The 25,865-nt window shown below is 45.3% G+C and overlaps 1 protein-coding gene and 2 non-coding genes across 10 annotated transcripts; all 3 read right to left on the reverse strand.

Moving 5' to 3' along the window:
• Window positions 1–2,446: 2,446 nt before the first annotated feature.
• ATG16L1 (autophagy related 16 like 1) lies at window positions 2,447–25,763 on the reverse strand. Of its 8 annotated transcripts, none has more exons than XM_054074676.1 (19): window positions 25,326–25,763; window positions 22,387–22,480; window positions 21,289–21,394; window positions 19,677–19,750; window positions 19,222–19,473; window positions 18,277–18,342; window positions 14,716–14,802; window positions 13,904–13,960; window positions 13,657–13,704; window positions 12,831–12,933; window positions 10,348–10,453; window positions 10,159–10,229; window positions 8,536–8,607; window positions 6,419–6,539; window positions 5,517–5,622; window positions 4,836–4,985; window positions 4,392–4,439; window positions 3,938–4,039; window positions 2,447–3,541 (listed from the first exon to the last, which is right to left on the reverse strand). In XM_054074676.1, exons 1-19 carry the CDS (start codon window positions 25,654–25,656, stop codon window positions 3,448–3,450), a joined length of 2,088 nt encoding a protein of 695 aa, XP_053930651.1. In that variant the 5' UTR covers window positions 25,657–25,763; the 3' UTR covers window positions 2,447–3,447. The 8 variants fall into 8 exon arrangements, with proteins under 8 accessions (XP_053930651.1, XP_053930649.1, XP_053930655.1 ...); XM_054074674.1 differs by having other exon boundaries at window positions 14,716–14,805; window positions 25,326–25,762; XM_054074680.1 differs by lacking the exon at window positions 13,904–13,960 and having other exon boundaries at window positions 25,326–25,762.
• Window positions 9,486–9,748, reverse strand: LOC128853100 (small Cajal body-specific RNA 6). The gene has a single exon (XR_008451347.1). It is a non-coding gene; the product is annotated as a small Cajal body-specific RNA 6 (non-coding RNA).
• LOC128853101 (small Cajal body-specific RNA 6) lies at window positions 12,347–12,616 on the reverse strand. The gene has a single exon (XR_008451348.1). It is a non-coding gene; the product is annotated as a small Cajal body-specific RNA 6 (non-coding RNA).
• Window positions 25,764–25,865: the final 102 nt, after the last annotated feature.

Genomic DNA, 25,865 nt, shown 5'->3' on the forward strand with positions numbered 1-25,865 from the left:
ATTTTCAGAGGAGCTTGGAAGCAGCTTCTCCATAACTCATGCTTCCTTGTGTCTGGAGAAAGATGCCCGCCCACCCCCCAACCACGTGAAGGGCAGCTCCACCTTTGGAAGTGCCTCTGCACAGCCACCTCTGCACAGTAGGTACCTTCCCCTTCTCTTTCTTCCCTCTATGGGTTGAAACAGAAAAGGGGTAAGAGAGGCAAATAAATAAACCATAGCAAAAATGCCCTAAAACTGGTCGCTAGAATTTCCTACACACCTTGATCCTAAGGAATTTTAATCTATAATCCTTAAGGCTTCAGCGAGCTACCCCTTATCATAGAATCACAGAACCATAGAATGATAGAATCATAGAAGAGTTTGGGTTGGAAGGGACTTTAAAGATCACCCAGTTCCACTCCCCCTGCACTAAGCATGGACACCTCCCACTGGCTCAGGCTGCCCAGGGCCCATCCAACCTGGCCTGGAACCCCTCCAGGGATGGGGCAGCCACAGCTTCCCTGGGCAACCTGGGCCAGGGCCTCACCACTCTCATCGTGAAGAAATTCCTCCTTATGTCCAGTCTAAATCTGCCCCTCTCCAGTTTATACCCATTGCCCCTCGTCCTATCACTCCAAGCCTTTGTGAACAGTCCCTCCTCAGCTTTCTTGTAGCTCCTTCAGGTACTCGAATGTTGCTCTAAGGTCTCCTCAGAGCCTCCTTTCTCCAAGCTGAATGACCCCAACTCCCTCAGCCTGTCCTCATATGGGAGGTGCTCCAATCCTCAGATAATCCTTGTAGCCTCCTCTGGACCCATTCCAACAGCTCCATCTCCTTATGTTGAAGATTTCAGAACTGGACACAGTACTCCAGCTGAGGTCTCACAGGAGAGGAATAGAGGGGCAGAATCCCCTCCCTCCCTGCTGGCCACATTTTTTTTGATGCAGCTCAGGACACGGTTGTCCTTCTGGACTGAAAGCACAAATTGCCGCCTCATATCAAGCTTCTCATCCCTCAGCACCCCAAGTCCTTCTCTGCAGGGCTGCTCTCAATGCCATCATCCCCCAGCCTGTACTGAAACTGGGGATTGCCCCAACACAGGTGCAGGACCTTGTACTTGGCCTTGTGGAATCTCATGAGGTTCGCACAGGCCCACTTCTCCTCAAACATTAATAACTCACTTCGTAACAGCATCAACTAGCAAAACAGGGCCCTTTGTGCAAGATCTGTGTCCACGTTGTAGAAAAACACAAGTATAGCAACCTAAATTATAAACATCCTAAACCCATTCTGATCCTCCTCAGCAGAGCCTGCAGCGTTTTTATTATGTTAATCTCCCAATAATCTTTCCCCATGCTTACTTGTCATTTAGTGATCTGCTTTTCTGCAGTAACCAAGGTCACCTGGACTCCTGGCAGGTGCCTTTTCAAGGACCTTCTGCCACAGCAACAGGCAGAAGAAAAAGTATCTTGCTTTTAGAAATGCTTCAGAATGCCAATGTGAATCTTTCCTTTTTTGCTACAGTTCTCACTTCCAAGAGCTGGGCAGACAACTTCTTTCTTAGGAAAACAGGAGGACGGTCAGTGATGGCTCTTAGTTACATATGACATCTGTACATTAAACAGCTGAAGGCTTTCCTTTGCTACTCTGAAGCAGGAACCAGAATTTTATCTTCAACGTGGGTTTTCCTGTTTTGGAAGACACGTGCAACTCCTATTACTGGCTTACAAATTCAACAAGTTAGCAAAACATCACAGCAGACAAAGCCTTCTATTTTCAGCAGTGTCTGAAATACAGATACCAATTTCCTCAGTTATTTATCTAAAACATTCAAGAATACATCAGCCTTTCAAGGACTGAGATACTTGTTCGACATGGTAAGACTTCCTTCAGTCTCGAGGCTGTATTCCTGAGACCAGGTTGTATCTGCAGGATGTCCCGCTTTGAGCTAAGTGCATTACCCTCCTTCCCCCTCTACACTGGATCTTGAACCCAAATCCGCAATTTAACATGTTTCAGGTTCCCCTCTTTGCTCATTCAGAACAAGATCTCACACACAGACACACAAATAAAAGAACCTGAGCACCGTGTGGTTTTAAAAGCAGAACACAGGTTTATTTACAATCAAGTTCTTAGGGGCTGCTGAATAAATAAAAACTTTGCCCCACATACTCTAATTTCCCTCTGCAGAAAGTGTCCCAACAAAAGGCCAGGTTAGAGAGATGCCTGTCAGAGCAGCTGCCCCCTAATCCAGCCCCTCCAAAGAACGCACTCCTTGGTAAAACACTATCAGGAAAGAAGAAATAAAGTGCAAATAAAAAGGCGATAAAACGCTGGTGGCTTGTCTTGAGGCCCGGATGATGTGGAAAGGTTTGGCTGGATAAAGTTATGTCAGGTAGCTCACACCCAGCCGCATCACGGTTTTGGATGCTTAAAACGGGGACAGAGCCAAGACACCGCTCTGTAGCTCCAGCGCAAACGGGAATATTGCACGTGTGCTCAAGGAGGGGGCGAGTGGCCTGGAATTGCCAGCACCAAAACAATGGATTTGGGATTTAACCCCACTGCTCCCCTGTGTTCTACTGACAGCTGCCAGGACAGGACGGATGAACAGAAAAAGGGACCAAACATCTCTGTTCCGGTACTGGAGTTACAGTATGACTACATTCCTCAGCACAGCAGCAGTTGAACTTCTCTCTCCTCACACCCAGTAACCAAAATGCCTGCGGGATAAAAAGATTAAAAATCTACTTGGCAATACTCAGGCTGTTGAAGGGCATTTTAACAAAAGGGTGCAGGAGTCCTGAAAAATGGACCATTGTCTAAAGGACAGGTGAAATGGATACAAACAGTTGACATGACAGTGCTGGAGAACCCGTGTCAGGATCAGAGCAGATCTGGATTGAGCTGATAACTCAAAGGCAGAGCTGCCAGAGCCATGGGAGACTCTCTTGAAAAGCTGTCCCGACCCTTCAGCCTGCTTAGGACCCGTCCACATTTCAGGATCTTCTCACCCATACCTGAACCGGGCCACAAGAACAGAACACAGGAGACAGGACATGTAGTAAGTCAGCATACACAGTAATTTTTTTCAACATTTCCAGCTCAGAAGTGCTGTAGATACATTTGTGTGACAGGGTATTTGGCACAGCTGTCTGGTGAGGAATCTCGCTAGTATCTTCTGCTCCGCTCGGTGCACAGATACTGCATGTAAAGGCATGACTAAGTAGCATTCTCCACCCAGAACAGCCAATCCCTTGCTGAGTCCGAGTGCCACAGTGCAGTTACGGCCATAAGAAGTCTCCGACTCGGGCTCCTTCTCCACTGCTTTAGAACTTTCCTCTGGAAAGTGAAGCCCGTGTGCTTGTTAATATCCCAGGATGGATCTGGGCTCGGGTCTCCATTCTGTTCAGCCGCGGACCAGCGCCACCACACACAGGCGCGGGACGCCATTCACCCTCCGTCCAGTCAAAACTCAGACCACAGGACAGCCTTATTTCCTTTGTCCACACTGACCACGTGGGCACCCGCTGGCGACCATGCGACTGCATTGATAGAAGAACTGAAATGGAAGCCAGGTACAAGTTTATAAAAAAGCCAGACTCCACACCAGCGGTCAACTCTGGAATGAAATATTACAGTCCTCTATCACAGAAAAAGCACTTTCTCGGCTCTCAGTAGACTCGTGCTTATAGTAAGCTTGAGAGATACAGTTTCTTCAGAATATGTTAGACTTACTTTATTCGAATCACATCTGAGTTTAAGAAGCTGGACAATAACAAACCTAACCTTATTTCAGTCTAGAGAATAGTGCCATGAATACACAAAGAATCTGCATATTAAAAATCCTCACACACCGATACAAGTTGCAAAGCTGCATGACTACAATTCTTTCATAGCTCAGCAAGATCCACAACCCAGATCCCCACTTCAGAGCACGCGGCCAGCTTCCCCTCACCTGTGATGCTTTGCAAGCGTCCTCTCCAATTTCCCAGTGAGCACATTCCAAATGTAAAGGGCCCCATCAGCTGACCCAGCAGCCACATAGTTACCATCAGGGCTACAAGATCAGAGCAGGTGAGAAGGCAGAGAACAGTTTTCAAGTCAGCAATTTATTGGCACAGATCATCATTCCACTTGCAACTTCCTAAGCAAGCAACTTGGTATCCAATAATCTTTGAAGAGTTCTGTGTTAGCAGCTGCTAACACCAAGAGGTGAAAGTACTTTGAAATCAAAAGTTTCCAAGATATTGGATCAAGATCTACAGACACACCCTCTCCTGACCGGGAGGCAACCTTGAGCCAATCACAAATTGTGCCCCAGTTTCTCTAGCTGTAAGCAGGGACAATGCAGCCAAGAATCAGGAATCACTCACTATTGCTGGGGAAAGATTTTTTACATCTGACCTTACCTGAACACAACTCTCGTCCAGTCAGAGCCACATTTGAATCCCTGGGCACTGAAAAGTTATAATGAGATAATTGTAAATTCATTTATAAGAAGATGGACTTCCAGGTTCTCTCTCAAAAGTACGGTGAGGATTCCTACATGGTTCGGAATAAACTCCAGTATCCCTTTATCACAGTTCACATTTATCATACACTCTCCCCTAAATCACACCCGAAGACATTCTTTCCTCAAGGCCAAAGACTTCTAAGCCAAGCCTTCTTCTTTAAAGAGGTAAATTAAAAAATCCACCAGAGCTGATCTTCGCTGTTAGACTCTGGAGAACTCTGTTACCCCCACAGAAGTTAGGAGACTGCTCTCTCCATGGGGAGACTGAAAAACACTCCAACATCAAGGGTAAGCTGCAAAGTCCTGAAATGCATAATGTTCTCATGGAGAACACACTCACCTGAATGTCTGCTTGACAGCACTAACCCGCAGATCAATGATCTTTAGCAGATCATCACGGGAACAAGTCAAAAGCTCTGTTCGCTCTGAGTTCAGGTCCAGGGCTGTGATTCTTCCAAGCAGCTCCAGTTCTTTTACTATGCTTTCAGTCCTAAAGATAGAAAGAAAAATAGAAAAGGAGAGACAGGGAAGAAAAAAAGAAAAAAAAAAGGAAAGTATGAAACAGGGTCCAGAAGCCAAACCACTGCCCCAAAACTTTGACTCGTCCCAACACGGAAGAAGATGAGGGAAAGGAGTACTGATTTATACTCACATTTTGATTCTTGCCTAAGCTAGATCTCACTTTGTGGATAACACTTCCAGCCAACAGATACTACTCTCCTCACAACCCCACCCTCTGAAAAACTAAATAACACTTAGAATGGCAAGCAGTGACCAATGCAAAATATTTACAAGTAAGCAGACTGCCTTTTCTGAGAAGAAATGGCATCCTCCCCCCTCAAAAATTCCCAAACCACAAACAGTATAAAAGTCCCTTTCAACAGCCTTCTGCATTCTGCAACTCTTCCAGCAGTCTCATTAGCTTCCAAGCTCAGGATGAAGAGTTCTCTAGCTCAGATTGTACTCAGACAGCAGTCCCATAACCATTCCTACGCAACAAGCTCTCTTACAGGAGTTTTACCTGATGTCCCAGAAACGAATTTTCTTATCAAAATGTCCACTCATCACACACTGCTCAGTACATACGATGTCATTGCAGCTAGATCCTGCAAACACTGTTTTTATACCTAAAAAGGACAAAGCAATAGTGAAACATTGAAATTTAAACTGTACAAACTGATGAAAACAGACACACAAAATAATTGTTTGCCCACACACACGTAGTGGCCACATAGAGCAGTGTTCAAACAGGACAGACAAACTGTCTTAGACTAATCCTGACTTAAGTCTTTAACAACCTCTCCACCCTTCTCAATCTCCTTTGCTGGGGCGAATATCCCTTTAAATACTCCCATGACAGCTATAATTTGCTACTGTTAAACAACATCAAGCTGTCTCCTTGACCCATATTTGCGGTTCAGGTATCAAGGTAACCTTGAATCTCCACTTATCTCTCAGTGCAAGCAGGTTTAAGAGCCATCAATAGAAGAAAAGCCATCGAAAATGGGTGTTTCTCCTAAAGGAAAATCTGTGTCCTAGCACTTTCTTTCTTTGAGGAGTTGACATTTTTGGCACATTTTCAGGAGACATTTCCATCCACCTCAGGGTTAAAAACTCTGACCTGGCTCCAAGTTTTTGGTGGAAGACTATAATACCCACCCCCAGAGTCGTAAACGAAGAACACTCACAAAACACAGTTGCTGTGAACGTAATAGCATTAATAGTGCTTCCTGCATACGCAGGATTTCTTACTCTTATTTCCAGTAATAGGCAGAAAGAATCCCATTACTTGAACAAACACAGAAGATGGCACAGCTGCTAGATTTTGCTTTTTTAGACTAGCAAGAAGATGAAATAATCTGGCTGATGTCAGACTCCCATTTACATTCAGTAAAAGCACAGGATAAAGTTAGGTTTCCTTACAAACTTTGCTGCGGAGGTCCCAGAGCTTGAGGGTCCGGTCATGACTTCCCGAAACAATGCGTGCATTGTCCAGCAAGAACTTGGCTGACAGAACTTTACCGCTGTGACCTGTCAAGGTGTGCTGAGGACGAGAGATGCACATGGTAAAACTGCAGAGTTCCACTTGCTCCCTTTCCTCCTAGCTTACTAGTTCTGCTATTTAACAACTCCAAGACAAGATTAAATCATCACTTGCACATCTACTGCACTGCTTGGTGAAAAATACAATCTATTATGATTAAACAGAGATTAACACTGAGTGTTAAGTACCACAGAATTCAGCCTGAAGCTGGGAGAGACAGGGCACCCATGGCTGCAGTTTCTTTAGCCACTCGGGGATCCTACAAGCGATATTCCACACACCTACACGGACAGACTGCAACCCAGCCTTGCAGAAACCATGAGGTTAAAGCATGCTGAAAATGGAAATTGTGCCTTATAATGAGCTTCTCTCAAGGATACAACAGGGTACCAAGTCTCAACCGCTCTTATATCTTCAAGCCTGAAAACTGAGACAACCAGAGATTTCAGAACTCCCTGCAGCAGTCTCTGTAACTGCAGGGGGAGGCTCTGTGGGGCTGAGGAGAACACGAACTATATTCACTTAAAGCTGCTGAATATTTACATAAACCACAAAACACAGAAGGAATGACTGAACTAAATTGTGAAAAACAAGAGAGAAATCTTTGGTATATAGTTAAGATTTTTTTTTAAATACTCAAAGGACTATCAAATTACACAAAACAATCTGGTCTTGGGAAACAGAAAAGAAAAATCCTTGAGAATGGAAAGGAATGAGAGCAAAGTTTGGGAAAAAAGCAAACCTGATAGACAACACAGACTCTGAAAGAACAGATCATCCTATAAAGACCACTTTGACTCAAGAAAGGACACCAACTCCAAAAAGAATGATCTAAACTTTGACTCTGCATCTCTCTTCTGCTCTTGCTGTGCAGTCATTATGTACAGATATTTGTGTTTAAGTAGGGAGTTTGTGGCAAAATATACGGTGATTTCAGCTCTACGGCCTCCTGCGCACATGCAAGCCACAACAAGTCTGTATCACACACTCTTGAAACAAAGAATGCGCTATTTTATCTCAGTGAACAGTGAGTATGCTTGCCCAAAGCTAGACACCAAAAAAGTACAGGAAGATACTATGAAGCCAGGTCGATGTTTGCAGGGATAACTAACTTTTTGTAGTGATTAATGTATAGTCTGCCAAACATTTATTCACATCCAATAGTAGGTTTTGCAGCCAAACAGAAGCTGCAAAAGAACAGATATTCTTTGCTTTTGCAAACAAGACCTGACATCTCCATATCAAGAACTAGCCAGTGAATGAAAACACAACTGTAGGTTATTGCTGACATTTGAAGCGTCAGAAGATTCAGAACATCAACGTAGCGTGTCCCTAAAATAAAAAGTTGAGAAGTTTACATAAAAATGACGTTAAGAAAATCTCTTAGAAAGCTGAAAAGAAACTTTCCTTTTGGTTGGAGGTGAATCCTTCTTTACACAGAGCTAAGTGTTGGAGAAGAACTTGAGTATAAAGGAGTTGGGAGGAGCAGAAGAATCTTTGAAAGACATTGTGAATAAAGTCAAGAACTTTCAGGCTCGCTGCCTTTTACTAGCTAGGCAAAGGACTCCTTTTCAAGGATGCTGCTCCTGACAAAACAAAGAAATCCTTCTTTGTCTTCTGCAAATCCTTCTCTAGGAGACCTCTCCTCGGACCGAGGCTAAAACATTGAAGCGGTTCTCCATAAATCATAAAAAGCATTTGAATTTCCACAGAGGGAGATGCAAAAGTGCACTGGGTTTATGTGGAAAGGTTTTGCTAGCTGTGCTGTGAAAATATGCAGTGACTGGAGTTTCCTGCAAGGCTGTGCAGAGACCAATACTGTATTCTAGGTCTCACTGTGAAGACCATTAAAACAAATAAAGATCCTGTTAACAGAAAGAATTACTGAAAATGTCTGTAAACGCTCAACTTTCAAAATTGCCAGGTTCCCGTTAGAGAAAACTGGAAATACAGGACAGAAACAGTCCAAGCACTGCTTTGCCTTCAAGAGACTCACCCGTAACCGATTGTCATCGACCGTCCAAATTCTGCTGGCAAAGTCATTTGAAGCTGCTAGGAGGTAAGAACCCTGTGAACACAAGATAAATTTAAAACTGCCTCTGCAAGTTAATATGCAAATTAAACTCACAAATATTTCCAATAAATCATTAAAACTACATCGATGCTGTATTGCCAAGAGAAAAAAAGAACAAAATCAAACCCAGAGTAGCATACACCAGTAAGGAAAGCCAGGGTAACAACTTTCAAAAAGGCTATGCCTTTTCCTTCTCATCAAAATGTGAGAGTGACTTCTAGAATCATAAGACTACAGATAAAACGAATAACAATAACCAGCTCAGAAAGGACAATCTCCTTTCCCTTCTGCTGCAGTGAGGAAACGGATTCTAGCTTACTGTCATCTGTTGTGTTTGGGTTCTTTTAACTCCTTCCGATGTTCCCAACAGGGAAAAACCCCAGTGTCATCTACCCGTGCTTAGATAGGCCTCAGAGTGGAATTAGCCCAATTCTTGCAATTTTTGTTACACCTCTAATATTTTAAACTAAGATTCCAAAACTTAAATCTATCCAAGGAAAGATAAATGTACTTGTTCATGGCTTTAGGCTTAGGGCTTTTCTAAGTCAGCCACGATGGAGAATGGACACCACAAGATTCCTGCTTGCACTTCTGCCCATCTCAGAAGACTTTCCTTGAATCCTTAAAGCTCATTAGCATCTCACCTCCAGCAGTTCACACCTCAAATGTATTCAAGCAGCTTGCCAAAATCAGAACTAGTCTCTCCTGCAGATCAACAGTGCCAGCAAGTCTCTAATAAGCTGGTCAGCATCCAAAGGAAGGATCTTTTTGGGTGTGTACCAATAAAGTCTAGCACATTGAACCACCAAATCGAAGAAACGATGTCAGCTTTGGCCTATTGTCTATGCAGTAAAGCACTGTGCTACAGGAGAGGTCTCAGCAGAAAAGTCAGATCACATTTCCAGTTTGAGCAATCCAAGACCCCAAACTCCTTCAGGCAGGACTGTTGGATGCAGATTCCAGTCATGTCTCCAATACTTGAGGTTAACATGAACCGAACACATCACAAGCTGTCAGCAAACTCTCTGCCAGCCACACTATTACTGTGTTGTGGCTGGTGAGAAACTGCTGGGAGAGAAGGGCATGGAAGTGCAAGTCTTAGGATAATCAGACCTTTTACTATTCATCACAGACCTCAGCAGAGCACTTATGGAAATAAACTTCAATGAAATAAAGCCTCAGCTTATTCGTTTCTTTTGTGCTGTTGTGCCAGCTTTAGTGGGAACCTGAAGACCAATTTCTTACTTCAGACAAAGCCCAGTGTAATTTGTTTTAATTCTATCACAATAGCCCCTAACAGCCAGTGTCTGAGCTGCATTATCATCTTCTGAACTGTAAAGCAAAGACGAGAATTACAGACTGCAGCAAATCCAACAAAGATCTTTTGTACAAATTTTAACTAGTTGCACTTACTCTCCTAAGTATTTTAACTCATTTCTTAGGTAACTTTTCCAAATGTTAGAATGGAAATTGATAGCAGAGCACAATGTAATTCAATTAATTTACCCCCCACTCCCAAACAGTGGACACCACAGAGATACTCACAGCGCTATCGAATTCTATGCTTGTAATCCCAGCATTACTACCAGAGAGGGACCCCTTGGGCTCACACCGATCTGCACAGAGAGAGACAAACAAAATTGAAGCAATGGATTAGAACAGACGCTGACACAAAGTGAACTATGATACGAGTTTGTTTAGCATCCCACCATAGCCCAAAGCAAAAATGTTTACCTCCTAAGACTTCCCAAAGCTTAACCCTCCGGTCCATGCCTCCTGTTGCGAGTAGCCGGGAGCCGGGGCTGAACTGCACTGCATTCACCTCCCCGTCATGTGCGTCCTGAGGAGAGAGAGGAACAGATCAGGCACTCAAAATAGAATTAGACCCCAAAAAACACAGATTAGAAAGCTATAGGACTTAAAGGTCATACAGAACCACAGGTGTAGATCTTTCAGCAGTATATAGGAAACAAAGCCACAGACTGAAACTCTGCCATAGCTGGTGGCTTACAGAGCAAACACATTGATCCTTATCTAAATCAAAAAACCAAAAGCACATAAAGAAAAACCCTAGCAAGGACTCAACAATGTTAATAAACTGCCAGAAGCCTTACAATGCTTCATAAGCTTAGGCTGGATAGTGTAAGGCTTTTAAGTTACACCAGAAAGAATATTAAGGGAAGGAGAGGACAGAAAACAGTAACAGGTGATACGCTGTAGAAGGAAACTAAGTTTTCATTTCTCCATCTAGAGCCAGCCATGGAACATGGCCCAATCAGTTCAAGCAACCACAGGACACTCAAGTCAGGCTTGAGTTAGGAAAGCCTGCTAGAAAATGGCATAACAGATTAACTGCGGTCATTTAGTGTACTGGTCATAACGTTACTTCATATTGCCAGCAGAGTTGTGACTTGGAATAGCAGCTTCCTTACAGAGAACTCAGGTTTAAGCTGTGATTCCTGTCTGCAGCTGCAGTGACACCCCTGCATCCCTGCTTTCTCACAGCTTAATGCTTTGAAGTTTGAGTCGGCCACTTCAGTGATTCTTAACTACTTACCCACACAGCGTTAGTACCACATTCTTAATTCATTTTCTGCATTCCTTTTTAAGTATTTTCAGTAACCGCTCTTTCAAAATCAGTTTTACTGGAAACTTAGTATTTTTTGTTGCTTGAACTTGGTCTGGCAGCTCATATTTAGGGTCATCACACTTCAAATCTGACCTTTCTACAAGCGCAGAAGAGCCATTCAAGAACAAATCTGGTCAAAGGTCTTGCCCAGAAACTATAACCAAGAACGATGGCTGAAGCAACTCCTCTGTCCTCCCAAGCCTGTTCTACTCCTCTCTCCAGAGGTGAGCCTGGTCTGCTCCCTGTACCTGTCAAACCTCTGGCCCAGGCTCCTTGCGGTCATTCCTGGAATGCTCTGCTGGACGTGGGCTCCACACACAGGAGCTAAAACTCAGCACAGATCATCTCACAGAAGGAACATGTGGACTCCCATGAAATGAGTAGCGACTTCTTTCTAATACCACAGTGCGAACCACACATCCCCTTCACAATGCTACGTTCTGACAGGCTCACGACTGCAGCTGTTCCTACTCCTGCTGCCAGGTCAGGAATCAGAACGATTAAGGGTAGGCACAGCCTGCTGTGGTTTGCCCCTGTCTGGGAAAGACACTGCACTACTCTTGAAAGTTCAAATAATGGTACAGAAGATCAGGAGAAAGGTGAAAACAACATAACCTCTCACACGGCTCTTGAAAACCTCGCACATATATTGTTGCCGTACCTGTTACCATGAAATCTACCAGGATTTACATCTGCTGATTAATTGTGCTTGCTGTGCACAATCAGAAGAGGTGGGCATGAACAACACCTCCAATCCTCCCTTGTCCAACCAGCTCCAGGCTGCCATTTAAGAGATAATGTTCTCACTGAAGGTAACATTGCTACTCTCTCCACCCCATCACCACCACCAGGGAAGATGGTAACAGGGCAGGCTAGCAACACATCAGCCTCCACACCAAATGAGCCTCCCTGTTACTCTGGATGAAACATATAAGGCATTTCTTATCCGTATCCAGAATCAGAGTGCCTGAGAAAGCTCAAGAAGAATGTTAAAACAAGTAGCTGCATTACAAGGTAACATATAACAATCTTTCATTCAGAAGGCAATGCCCTTCACAGAAAATAAAAGTTTGGCCTTGTGAGGCCAAAACCGCACATAAAGGAGGTCTCAGCTTGAAAACTTTAGATCACGCACAACTAATTAAAACACCCCACTACCACGAGCTCCTCTTACTTAGTTCTGTTGGACAACATTCAGTGCCACAACTCCCTTCACTGTGGAGAACTGGAACTGAATCAATCCAAAACTGTCAGCAATCTCTTCCTCAATCATAGCTCTACTACGGCATGACAGAAGAGGGACTGCTGGGAGCCAAGAAGGTAGTGGAGTGTAATCCCTCGTGCCCTCAGGCCTTGCACTACTCATCATCGACCTCAGTAAGACAGACGTCAAGTACACTGTCTCAGAGAAGCATTTGGGTGAAAAACTAAATGGGGTGCACTATGCTACCAAATCAAGAATTCCTTCTTGTTTGGCAATGTCAATGTCAACAGTCAGTCTCAGGATATCGGATCCCACACAGATAGGCTTCACTTCCTCCAAAGACAGTGAAAGGAACAGTGAAACGAGATTTCCTTCTCTACTTACAAAGACACATATGGCAGTAGTGGGCACTCTCACTTCTTTAGTGGCACCTGGATGTGGCTCTACATTATCCTGGGGAGCAGGGAACGAGGACAGAGAACGCCTCCTGAGACGAAATAAAGTAGAAATGTTTTAAAACAAGAAATGAATGCTGTTTCTCTTGAGTTCATCCAGATCTGTATCTGTCACTTAACTACACTCTACAGCGATTAAAAATGGGGGAAGCAGTTTTTAACTTGCTTTTATTCCGTCTTTCAAAAATTACATTTGCCATATCACTCTACATCACTTGTGGCTTTAGGTATTTCATTGCATGCCGGAGAAGTTAACTGAACTGATCACTGACCTCATTTCAGAGCAATCATTTTTTTTTTTCAACAAAAAAGAGAAACATGGGAATGAGTGCGACTGAGTTCAGGTGGAGAGACTGCAACTCCGTCATTCTGTCTAGGGAGACTCAACACCATGGCAGCACTACATCCCAGGCAACAAAGTGCTCTGTTCAAAAGCTTGGGCTGCACCATTTAAGCAAAGACCATCCACCTAATGCAGAGCTTAACTTAGAAGGACTGGCTCCAGTCTGGATACTAAGCACAGAACCCAACGACTTATTTTAAATAACCATATTAAAGGAGCAAAGTGCAGTGGAAAGTAAGAGCAAGCCCCATGTATTTTCTTCACAAGAAGGGGCTCAATGCCTCTCTAACTGTAGACAGTTTCTAGCCAGTGCTATCAACGTTTGCAATCTAGTCAGGATAATGCGCTGGGTTCCGTGTTACTTCAATGGAATACATTCACATGCTGGACTAAGAGCGGATAATGTTTTCACCTGGCAGCATCAGAAGATTGATGTCCCAAAAGGGGAGACTCAGACAGACTGGAGGGAAAGGTCAGAGGTCAGCACACGGCAAGATGGAAGAAACAGGAAGTTGAGGAGAACGAAAAAGAAAAAAAAAAGAAAGGCAGAAGCTAGAAGAAAGGCTGAAATTATTTTTTTGTATTCCCTGCATCACCAAGATTTTGGTGTACATTGAAACCAATATACAAAACAAAGAGGTGAAAGTGTTCTAACCTACCCAAAGATATTACTGATAGAGTCCAGAAGGCCTCCAGCTGGCTGGGAGAGTCGCTTACTGAAGGATGGGAGGACAGGTTTAAACCTCGTGAATAGCTTCTCCACATAAAGATCAACACAAACACATTTCATAGCAATAAGTCTCTGGAAAGACTCCCTCCCCTCAGACCCAGTCCAAAGACAGAACTCCAAAGGCGGGCATCAGTTCAAACATCACCAGTAACTACAACTCAGAACATAATTCATCAGTGAAGTGTCTTCAATTTCCCTCATCTTCCACACTGTAAATTACTGGGTTTAGATGTAACAGTCTGCCCAGTCCAAATTTCTAATCAAATTGATCCATGCTCTCACTTAACTACCTCTTACTTTCCACTCACTGCTACTTTAGAGGAAGAAAAAGATGCATTTAATCTAGGTGAAGGCACTCTCAGCATTTCAGCCAAATCAAAAACCCCAGCTATTTGCAAAGCCATGTTGATATCTTGTATAGTAACAGAGATAAAATACAACAAGCACTGCAATGCCCATTTTATGCCTAATTTGCTTTTAAACCTTTGTTTTTAAGATTGGACACAGATTTTTCAGACAGCAGTTTGATTTATTTAGAAGGGCAAAGGAAAACCGTAGCATACCACGAGCATGGTAACAGAGGACACAGCACATGAATTTCATACTGCTCTGGTGGAAGTACTAAACTCTCCTCCAGCTAAAGGAAGTGAAAAATAGTAGGTAACAATCCCAACACTGCTCCAACTCTTACACCCCTTGTTCCTCAATGATATGGTACAAAAAATCTCTTGCTCTACAAACCTGGCTGTCCGGCTGACAGCTCGCACTGGGGACGTCTCGTCGGCTGTGTCAGAGGTTTCATCCGCAAGCACTTCAATATCATCATCCCTGCTGAAATGAGAGAAACCACTTCATTTTCCATCAGCCAGAGCTTCCTGTGGGAACCACCCACAGGTGTATATGAATGGATGACGCTGTTCCAGGGGCTGTCAGTGTCTGCAACCAACCCTCACCTCAAACGACTTTTCTGTAGTAACAGGTAGGCAGGTCCAGACAACATAAACACTGATCTACCTGTCACTGCCAGAGGTACCACATTCACAGAATCACAAGGTTGGAAAAGACCTCTTAGACCATTGAGTCCAACCATTCCTATCAACCAGTAAACCATGCCCCTGAGCACCTTGTCTCCCCGTCTTTTAAATACCTCCAGGGATGGTGACTCCACCACCTCCCTGGGCAGCCTCTGCCAGGGCCCGATGACCTTTTCTATGAAAAATTTTTTTCTTATGTCCAGTCTGACCCTCCCCTGGCACAGCCTGAAGCCACTCCCCCTTGTCCCATCCCCTGTCACTTGGGAGAAGAGCCCAGCACCCTCCTCTCCACAACCTCCTTTCAGGTAGTTGTAGAGAGCAATAAGGTCTCCCCTCAGCCTCCTCTTCTCAAGGCCAAACAACCCCAGTTCCCTCAGCCGCTCCTCGTAAGACTTTCTCCAGCCCCTCACCAGCTTCATTGCTCTCCTCTGTACACGGTCCAGAGCCTCAACATCCTTCTTGGAGCAAGGGGCCCAGAACTGAACACAGGATTCGAGGCGCCGTCCCACCAGTGCCGAGTACAGGGGGAGAATCGCCTCCCTGGACCTGCTGGCCACACCGTTTCTGATACAAGCCAAGATGCCATTGGCTTTCCCGGCCACCTGGGCCACTGCTGCCTCATGTTCAGCCACTGTCAACCAACACCCCCAGGTCCTTCTCCTCTGTGCAGCTTTCCAGCCACTCTTCCCCTAGCCTGTAGCGCTGCATAGAGCTGTTGCACTCCAAGTGCAAAGGCAATTCAACAGGCAATGTCTGAAAACAAATACATGCAGCACCTAAACATCTTTTTTTTCTTAGCAGCAGCAAATTATACTCTTTGCAGTCAACAGGGCTGGATTTCTCCCTCTGTATTCATGTTAACAAAGCATCCTTTCCAGATTCTCTTCGCTACAGGCATTAGACTGCAGCTTGCAGCACGACCTACAGCTTTATAAAGACCCACCACATCCGAGCAAGACTTTGCTACAGAGTGAACTGTATTTGCTGGAATAGTTAGAGAACAGCAAACCCCAGAGTTATTACAACCCCAAATACAGGCGATATCCTGTTCTCACAGCACCTTTTTCACTGTTCCAAACAAGGAAGTATTAAAAAACAAAGCACAAGAGTTTGAATTTTCCTTCTCCACCCACACCAGATATCCTGATATTTCCTATACTGTTGCACTTCAGGTGCTGCTCCGTTAAGTACCAGGGACGTTTCAGATCACTTCACTCAGGTATTGCTGTACAACCAAACAGAGTATGAGGTTCCAATATATACACGCCGTAAGTTCATCCTGCCAAACTACTCCATTATCGCTAAAAGGTTTTTCCCGTTAGTCATCATGGGCTCTGACAGCCTGGTATTTTTTCCTTCAAAGATGATTTTTTTCCTCCACTGCTGATTCTGCAGGACAAACTATTTTTAAACACACTCTATCAACCTGATGCCGTTTGACTGAACAGGAAGTTTTAAATCCAGCATTTAAGTAGCAATAAACCAATTCCCGCCATCAGATAACACTCATCTGCAAAAGAAAACGATGAGACCATTTTTACCTCTCATTGCAGAAAAAAGCTGCACTTCAAGTTCTAAGATTTTTTTGAGGACAGTATATATGAAAAGGCTACAGAAATCATGCTCTGAAAGTATCAGGTTGATATTTCAATAAACGCTATCAAATTCTACTGATATTCTTTTTAAATCTAAAGCTTGAGCTATTTAAATAGTACATAGCAAAAGAACTTCCCACGTTAACATATTTAAGTGACTATAAACCCAGGCTGCACTCTTCCAGTGCACGTTTATACAAACAAACCCTCTAAAATTACGAAATCAAAAAGGAATCAAAAACATCTGTGAAGAAGAGTTTGAGTAATTTATAGAAACAATTATTTTCTAGGTTTCTTTTCAAAACGGCTTCTTTTTAGCTTCTCAGTGTCTCACATCAGATTATTATGAAACGCTGAGACACCATCATCACCACCACGAGAGGAAGTCAAATATTCAAGCTGTTGTGCTCCAGCTACCTCTGAGCTCAGCTTTAAGATAGCAAGGTCTCAATTTGGGTAATGGAGAAGAAGACAATTGACAGGGAAAGTGGCCACGGACATTACACGTGTATTTCCCCTCTCAGTGCAACATTATTTATCGAAGAAGTTAACATTCTAAGATGTTTTGAATGCGTTCCCGTCAAATAACGTGGACGAAAGGGATATTGCTGTTCTTAGGAGCTGGGAAGACTGTCCTATGGCTTGGGACTGTTCACGGGGCTGACACAGAGGTCAGCAGTAATCTCCTCATGGGGAGTCACACCTCAATAAGCTAAGGGAATGGAAGCATGCAAGTGTCTCTTAAAAAAAATGCAAAGCAAGTTGCACCAACTAGCCACACTGTTAATAGCGGTTTCAGTTTTCCTTTCCGACGCTACAAGCCCTCTCACACTCCCCTTACACGTGCCCTTCGAACCCAACCAGACTTCTGTGCAGGCTGTTTTCCAGAGCAGACACGTCATTCCTATCGCGTGCAAGGACATGCAACATGGAGACTTGGCGTGATTACGTGATGCCGATACAAAGATAACTGCTATCAAGGAAAAGCCTGCAGAGCGCTCAGGCACTGCCTCAGTGGTTTCCGTAACAAATGCAGCGGCAGATTTTCTGGAGCTGGCTAACACAAGTGCCAATAACCTTACCAAGCTGGTGCAAAGCACCTATACCATCAACCACCCACTTCAGTCAGGTGATTAAAGGGAGCAAACATGGCAGCAAAGAAGAACAAGAGGTATTTACCTCTGGTTTGCCAAGAAAGGTAACTCCACATCTAGCTACTTTTTCCCTACTGAACAAATCTCTCCCAATATCAAAGGGATCAATACATTTTCAACCAACTTAACTCACTCAGTACCCGTTCCTACAGGAAATCCTTGAACACATTCGTAGTCTAACATTCAAAAATGCATCTCCAGTGTGCATCGTTCCACGACTGAAGAACTATTTTTAAGATCAAAGATACCACACAACAAGTGTTCTTATACTGACATAAAAATACATATATTCACCCTATGAACCATTCTTAGGACTTTCAGCCCAAGCATCTATTTTAATTCGCAACAGAGTTCATCTTCTGGAAGTTCAGGTAAGGAGAGTTACTGTACATTTCTGACTTTACACCCAAGTTTAAACACCCCTCTATATCACCAAGCTTAAAAATAACAAAGATACTATTTATCATGCATCTGCCTAAAGCTGAAGCATGAAGAAGGCTATAAATCGAGACTGCTTACGGTTCAACAGGCAGGGGTTCTTTGGCAGCTTCTGCTAGCTCCTTCTGCAGCCTGGCTTGTCGCCTCCTAAGAAAAAGCGAGCAAAGTTGTTTTAAAACAAACTTCCTCAATCCCATTTCCAAAGGCTATCCTGCACAGTTTTGATGGGTTTCCTAAGATTAAAAAAAAAAAACCAAATAAAAATCTGACCACTGCCCCAATTTTAGCCTGCTTTTCAAGATACTCAGTGCAGGAGAGGCAGTTTTCTTACTGCAAATAGTGAAGGACAAGATCAATCAAGTGAGGCAACAAGGTGAACTGTGCCTACAGCCCTTTACAACCCTTCATGAATCTGAATTTGCTTGGAGTGCAAGAACTTGCAAGAATAATGATTATATTAGTAAAGAAAATAAAAACTGCCAAATACTACAAGACTTGTATTACAGCTCTTAGTCTCCAAGCATTCTTAGTTGCAAGTACTCTGAAGCAATTCAGAAGAATAAGAAATGTTATTATTTTGCAATGAAAAAAAACCATACAAACTTATTTTTGCAAGTTATGCATGGCTGTCTCATGGCAGTCACTCCTTTAAGCACAACACAAAAACCACTTAAGTTGGTTAAGTCAAAAAAGGATAAAACTAGGAGTAGCATCAAGATGTAATTCGAACAAAAGAAGTTCAAATCTGGTATCAGCCCCCCCAGTTTCTATCTGATTGATGATCTTCAGGCCATAGTTAAGTGTTGCTCAGGAAACAAACAAACACGTGTTCTTCATTTAAAAGACAGTAATGTTTTCACAAAGCCAGAAAGAAGAAGGAACGCAAAGTTCTGGACTCTCATTGTGTTTTGCAAGAGTACGGAGATCTTAAGAGATCAAAACTAACCCTCGTTTTATCCCATGCACTTGTAAGTATTAAAAAACATATCAGGAAGTAGTTTATCAAACAGAGGTCATCAGCTTCACCTTGAATCCTTTTCATTTTCTGCATTCAAACGATTGGCTTCTTGTGCTTTCTCTGCCATCCAACGCGAGACCAGCTCCTGGTTGTCTTCAGTAGTTTTCCTTAGTTTCTCCTCCAAGGCATTGAAGGTGATCTGGAGAGCATCATATTCATCTTTCAGCGTCTGATTAGCTCGCTCAAGATCTTGTAGCTTGCTACGCAATTCTTGGCACTCTGTTTCCAGTTCGGAGATCTTTTGCAAATATTCAGCAATCCTGGAATGGCAACAAAACATACAAAACAATACGGATCTCCTTTGGGACCCGCACCATCTTCTTTGTGCTTTTTGCACAATGCCTAACAAAGGAATTTTTAGCCCATGGCTAGGACCCCTAGAGAAAATCACAACACTAATAAATAACTCCACCAGAAGTCTGGATCAAATAACTCAACCACACAGATTGAAGTTCCTACTCACTTTGCTTCGTTCATCTGCATCTCTTTGTCCTTTTGCTGCATTTGGTTATTCAGATCAATTACAGACTGGGCCAGCTAGGGAGAGGAGAAAAATACTTTACAAAATGCAGGGATGCCAGCTGGGTAACAAACACAGAGCAGCAAGCAGCGAGAATTCAGATGAATCTAACATTACAAGCATGAAGCATACCTTTCAGGTCATTTTTCATAGCTTTCTGTACAGATCTGTTCACTGTCCCTATCACACAGGTCATAAATCAGGGAATCCACTTTCAAAAATTAGTTGTTAAAAAAAAGTCATTTTCCTTTCATATCTCACTCCTTACCCTCAGAAAGTTTCTTTATTAAAGTCACACCAAACTGAATACATATTAGAGAGAAATTTTGTTTTTTTTAAGTAGCAGGGGAAAAAAAAAATCAATACAGAAACTAAAAATTGCCAAGTAAGCAAACCAACAAATCAGTACTAACACCCAAGCAACAAATCTTCCCATTAGGATCGGGGCAGCCATTACAGAAGGCACGTAGCTCACATACTGTAAACATAGGTTTCATGAAGAGTCTTCCCACAAAGAAAGTTTCTGGAGTGCACAGGAAACAGAGAAGCAGAGGCCAACACTAGTGAGCTGCCGCTGCCAGGGAGCAGCTACCCGGGCAGCGAGCAGCAGTGAGCCCACCGCGTGCAGAGCCTCTGCAGCCCGGGAAGAGGGAAGCCTGAGTTTGGAGAAGAGCGCGTGTCTGCATAGATGGCTTAGGATACCAGGGCAGAGAAGGAATTCTCAGTTGGTGCACGCCTCCTGCAGAAAGCTGTGTCCTCTTTGAAAAGCTCAGAATTACTGATGCTAGAGCTTCTCCACAACTCCAGGAAGGTGCGATCAAAGGAGAAAAGCAACTTTTCTCAGGTCACTCCCACCTTCTCCCTATAAAAGTCTGCAGTACCATTCAGGTACCACCTCCTGGACTCATTCAATCCACTGCTGTGCTTTTTAAAAACCCAATTCTGCTAATCAAGTGTTCACAACTTCCCATCAAAAAACAACCCCCCAAAAAAAGAGAGCAGGTTTTCCTCTCTTACGGGCTCAATTCTCATAACTAATGAGACTTCTGGGCTCTCCACTGCATCAACATGGCAGAATCAGTACTCCCTTTTCGGTCTAACACCATGGCGCTTGCAATTTTGGCTTGTTCTTATTTTCATCTACTCTTACCTAGCAGTGGGTCTGCAAAGTGAGAGAGACAAGTGAAACTACACACCGACATCTAATCTCTCACTCTGCTCATTCAAAATCTTTCCAGCGCTGAACTAGTGGGCACGTGCCGCTCTGTAAACTGGATCAGGTCCTTTCTCCTCTAACAAAGGCAATTAAAAACTTATTTGTGAAACAAAATTAAACACTTTTTTAAAATCATGCTATGCTGACAACATCAGCTCCTATTTCCTGGCTGACAGTTTGAAAGGCCAACCAACTCTGGTTTATTTTAATCATCGACATGTGTTGCTTAAAAAGGTTGTATATGAAACAAGGAAAAAATGATGATGAATAAGCTTGTGAACATGACCTTAATTTTACCAAGGAGCCATGTATGAACCATACACGAGGGTACTTTCTAACCTCGCCACGTTTCTTATGCAGTTCTGTCAGCTCTTCTTGATGCTTTATCTTCAGCTGTGCCAGTTCCTGCAACTGAGCATCATTCCACGTACCATCGTGTCCTGGACTGGAGGTGGAGAGAGAGGGAGATGTCACAAACTACAACTCAACTGCTCCTTTCCCTCTGACCAGTCAGTTTTGGGACAAGCTGCCTTGGATTTTCTACTCTGCATCAAAGATACAAGTCATTCATTTCAAACTAAAGCACAGCTAGCTCCCCACCAACATAACTCTCACCAAGATTATACAGTACTAGAAAATGCCATTATACAGTACTAGAAAATTAAATTTACCGAAAACTCAGTTCACCCCCTCGTACATTTACTTTGAAGATGCTGGGTTTGTGCATTTCTTCTCAACCCCATCCAGTCCAGCCTCATCTCTGTGGTCTTCAACCAGAACCTAATTCCCATAAACTAAAGATGATTCAAGACAACTGCAGGCATCAGAAAGTTTTGGGGAGCTTTCACAGGGGTTTTAACTCCAGCCTCCCGGCCAAATGCTGACATTTTGCCTGCAACTCCTATAAAATCAGGAGTTCTTTCCTCACTAGCAATTGCACATAATAGAGTGAACTGTTTCTTTCGTAACCCAATGAAACACACTTAAAGCCCATCCAGTTCCACCCCCTGCCATGGCAGGGACACCTCCCACTGGATCTGGTTGCTCAAAGCCCCATCCAACCTGGCCTTGAACACCTCCAGGGATGGGGCAGCCACGGCTTCTCCGTGCAATCACAGGAACTAACCTGAGGCAAACATTGTAAGTGCTACAAGGCAAACAGATCAGAAGCTCATTCTGGTTCACCTCCCTGCTCTGCACGTGTGATAAATTACTCTGTCCAACACTCGGTCAGACCTTTCTGCACTGCATACTGTAAATTGAAACTTCATCACATATTTGGAGTTAGTTATAATTTTAGTTCAACAGATCTTCCAGTTTTTTTAATCCTAAGTTGCTGCAGTAACCTGGAAGTTATTTATGTAATGCATCAAACAATGGTTTAGGTTACAGCGCACATGACACAGAGCTGACTGACAGAAAAGGAATTTTAAATACCTGATCTCATGTCTGCTCTGCATGTCATATTTTTCTGCTTGAAGCTTATCAGCCAGCACCGCATGGAGGTCTGACTTCTCTAGTAGCTTGTTATCTGAAAGGGCAAAAAGTGCAATTAAGAAGACAATTAAAGCAAAACCAAATCCCCACCCTCTCTGACCAGCTAAGATCTAGTATCTTTAATTACTCTGACGCAACCAAATATTATGCAAGCCTACAGCACATTAGTCCATGCTCCTCTTTGATGTCAGCAGGCTAAGGCAGCGTTCAGCTACAGCTCCAAGAATTCCTTATTAACCCAGCTGCTGTGTGGGACCAATCTTAGGGAAGTTTAATAGAAAGGCTGCTCAAATGTATCGATATCTGTTAAAACAGAGGAGTTCAAAGTTCAGTCTCTGTATAGCCCTTCAACTGATAGCAAGAAGGAAAGCAGACCGGCCGGAGAATCACTCACATCCAACACTGCACATTTCTGCCGAAGATGGTTTGATTCCCCCTCTGGAACACACATCACCTCATTGCAAGCCGGCAATGTTAGGTGACCCCACTCCCACCTGGTCTGCTCGCAGCTCAGGTAGGATAAAGCGGGATGGGCAAGCAAGTGTGGGACAAACAGCACCAGCCCTGAAATAGGGCCAGATTTTTGTTATTCTAGGATTCTGTTGCTGTGGTGGGGCCATATCTGGAATACTGCATCCAGCTCTGGAGCCCCCCGCACAGCAGGGACATGGACCTGTTGGAGTGGGTCCAGAGGAGGCCACAAATGTGATCAAAGGCCTGGAACACCTCCCCTGTGAGGACAGGCCAAGAGAGTTGGGGTTGTTCAGCTTGGAGAAGACTCTGAGGAGACCTTATTGCGGCCTTATGATACTTGAAGGGGGCTCATAAGAAAAATAGAAAAAAACTCCCAGCAGAACCTGTAGCAATAGGAAAAGGGGTGATGGTTTTAAACTAAAAGAGGAGAGGTTTAGACTAGACATTAGGAAGCAATTTTTCATGTTGAGAGTGATAAGAGACAGGCCCAGGTTGCCCAGAGAGGTGGTGGCTGTCCTGAAAGTGTTCAAGGCAAGGTTGGATGAGGCTTTGAGCAACCTGATCCATAGAATCATAGAACTGTTTGGGGAGGGACACCTCCCACTGGATCAGGGGCTCCAAGCTCCAACCAACATGGCCTTGAACACCTCCAGGGATGGGGCAGTCACCACTGCTCTGGGTAACCTGGGCCAACACCTCCTCACCCTCACAGCAAAACATTTTTTCCTGAGATCTCATCTCAATCTCCCCTCTTTCAGCTAAAAAACTATTCCCCTCATCTTATTTCTGCACTCCCTGATCCCTGCCCCTCCCCAGCTTTCCTGGAGCCCCTTTCAGTACTGGAAGCCGGTCTAAGGCTTCCCTGGAGCTTTCTCTTCTCCAGGCTGAACAACCCCAACTCTCTCAGCCTGTCCTTATAGCAGGGACGCTTCAGCCCTTGGATCCTCTCTGTGGCCTCTGAACTTGCTCCAACAGCTCCATCTCCTCCTTATGCTGGGGCTTCCGGAGCTAGACAAGGGGCCGCAGGTGAGGTCTCAGAGACGAGCAGAGGGGCAGAATCCACACTCACACACACCCCCACACCCTGCTTTGGCCACAGCCCAGGGCACAGATGGCATTTTTCCCACCCCACGGCAGTGTCCCTGACATAGAATCATGGAATGGTTTAGGTCAGAAGGGACCTCAAAGCTCATCCAGTTCCAACCCCTGCCATGAGCAGGCACACGTCCCACTAGATCACGTTGCTCAAAGCCCCATCTGACCTGGCCTTGAACACCTCCAGGGATGGGGCAGCCACAGCTTCCCTGGGCAACCTGGGCCAGTGTTTCATCACGCTTCAGCATAATAAATTTCTTCCTAATGTCTAATCTAAATCTTCCCCCTTCTAATTTAAAATCATTCCCCCTCGTCTTATCACTCCCTGCCCTTGTAAAATGTCCCTCCACAGCTTCCCTGGAGCCCCTTTCGGTGCTGGAAGCTGCTCAAAGGTCTATTCGGAGCGTTCTCTTCTCCAGGACGAACAACCCCAACTCTGTCTGTTCTTACAGCAGAGGTGCTCCAGCCCTTGGATCATCTCCGTGGCCTCCTTTGGACTCACTCCAACAGCTCCCCCTCCTTCTTATCCCGGGGATCCCAGAGCTGGACACAGAGCGGAGCAGAGGGGCAGAATATACACACACACACGCGCGCTGCTTTGGCTGCAGCCCAGGGCATGGGTCGTGTTTTTCCCACCTCGTGCCAGTGTCCCTGCTATAGAATCACAGAATGGTTTGGATTGGAAGAGACCTTAAAGCCCATCCAGTTCCATCCCCCTGCCATGAGCAGGGACACCTCCCACTGGATCAGGCTGCCCAAGGCCCATCCAACCTGGCCTCGAACACCTCCAGGGATGGGGCAGCCACAGCTTCCCTGGGCAACCTGGGCCAGGGCCTCACCACTCTCATCGTGAAGAAATTCCTCCTTATGCCTAATCTAAATCTGCCCCTCTCCAGTTTATACCCATTCCCCTCGTCCTGTCACTCCAAGCCTTTGTGAACAGCCCCTCTCCAGCTTTCCTGTAGCCCCTTCAGGTACTGGAAGGTCGCTGTAAGCTCTCGGACCCTTCTCCTCTCCAGGCTGAACAACCCCAACTCTCTCAGCCTGTCCTCATATGGGAGGTGCTCCAGCCCCCTGACCATCCTTGTAGCCTCCTCTGGAGCCATTCCAAGAGCTCCATCTCCTTCTTATGTTGAGGATTCCAGCACTGGACCCAATACTGCGGTCTCACCAGAAGGAGCAGAGGGGCAGGATCCCCCCCGGACACGAGGCCCAGGCGGGGCCGCTGCTCCAGGCCCTCCCCCCTCAGAGCAGACATTTCCCCTCCGATCTCCCCCGACCCCCTCTCCGCCGCTCCCCGCCGCCCTCACACTGCGCGATCATCTCCTCGAAGGGCTGCCGCTGCACCCGGTCCCGCCGCCGCAGCTCCGCCGCCAGGTGCCGCTTCCACGGGGGCGCCGCGACGGCCCGCGGCCCCGCCGCCATCGCCGGGGGGGGAAGGGGCAGCGCGGGCGCCTCCGCAGCCGCCGCCACCGCCCTCGCCCCGCCCCGCCGCCGCCGGCCCCGCCCTGCGCGCCGCCGCGGGACACGCCGCACTCGGACCGGCGCCCGCCAGGCGATGAGGGCGCGGCCGCGGCGCCTCAACAGGAGGGACGGCGGGAAGCGCCTCTGTGAGGAGAGGGGCCTCACCACCGCCATCATAGCACCGCCCCCCCCGGCGCGCCCCGCGATGCCGCCATCTTGAGAGCGGCCAGGGGGTCACTAGGCAGCCCGGCCGCCATCTTGAGAGCGGCGTGCGGCACGACCCAGCCTGGCCGCCATCTTGAGAGCGGCCAGGGTGAGTAATGATCTAGCCCGCCGCCATCTTGAGAGTGGCGAGCGGCACCTGCCAGCCCGGCCGCCATCTTGAG

The sequence above is a fragment of the Cuculus canorus genome, chromosome 9 (assembly GCF_017976375.1).
Source record: "Cuculus canorus isolate bCucCan1 chromosome 9, bCucCan1.pri, whole genome shotgun sequence".
Taxonomy (NCBI): Eukaryota; Metazoa; Chordata; class Aves; order Cuculiformes; family Cuculidae; genus Cuculus; species Cuculus canorus.

Bases quoted from the DNA above. Each gene is read 5' to 3' on its own strand.
- ATG16L1 (XM_054074674.1), bottom strand. From the start codon at position 25,656: ATGATGGCGGTGGTGAGGCCCCTCTCCTCACAGAGGCGCTTCCCGCCG. The intron at 13,961-14,715 runs GTTTGTAGAGCA...CCCATCCTTCAG, and splicing joins GCTGTCAGCCGGACAGCCAG to TAAGCGACTCTCCCAGCCAG. The intron at 4,440-4,835 runs GTGAGTGTGTTC...ATAACTTTTCAG, and splicing joins GCTGTCAAGCAGACATTCAG to TGCCCAGGGATTCAAATGTG.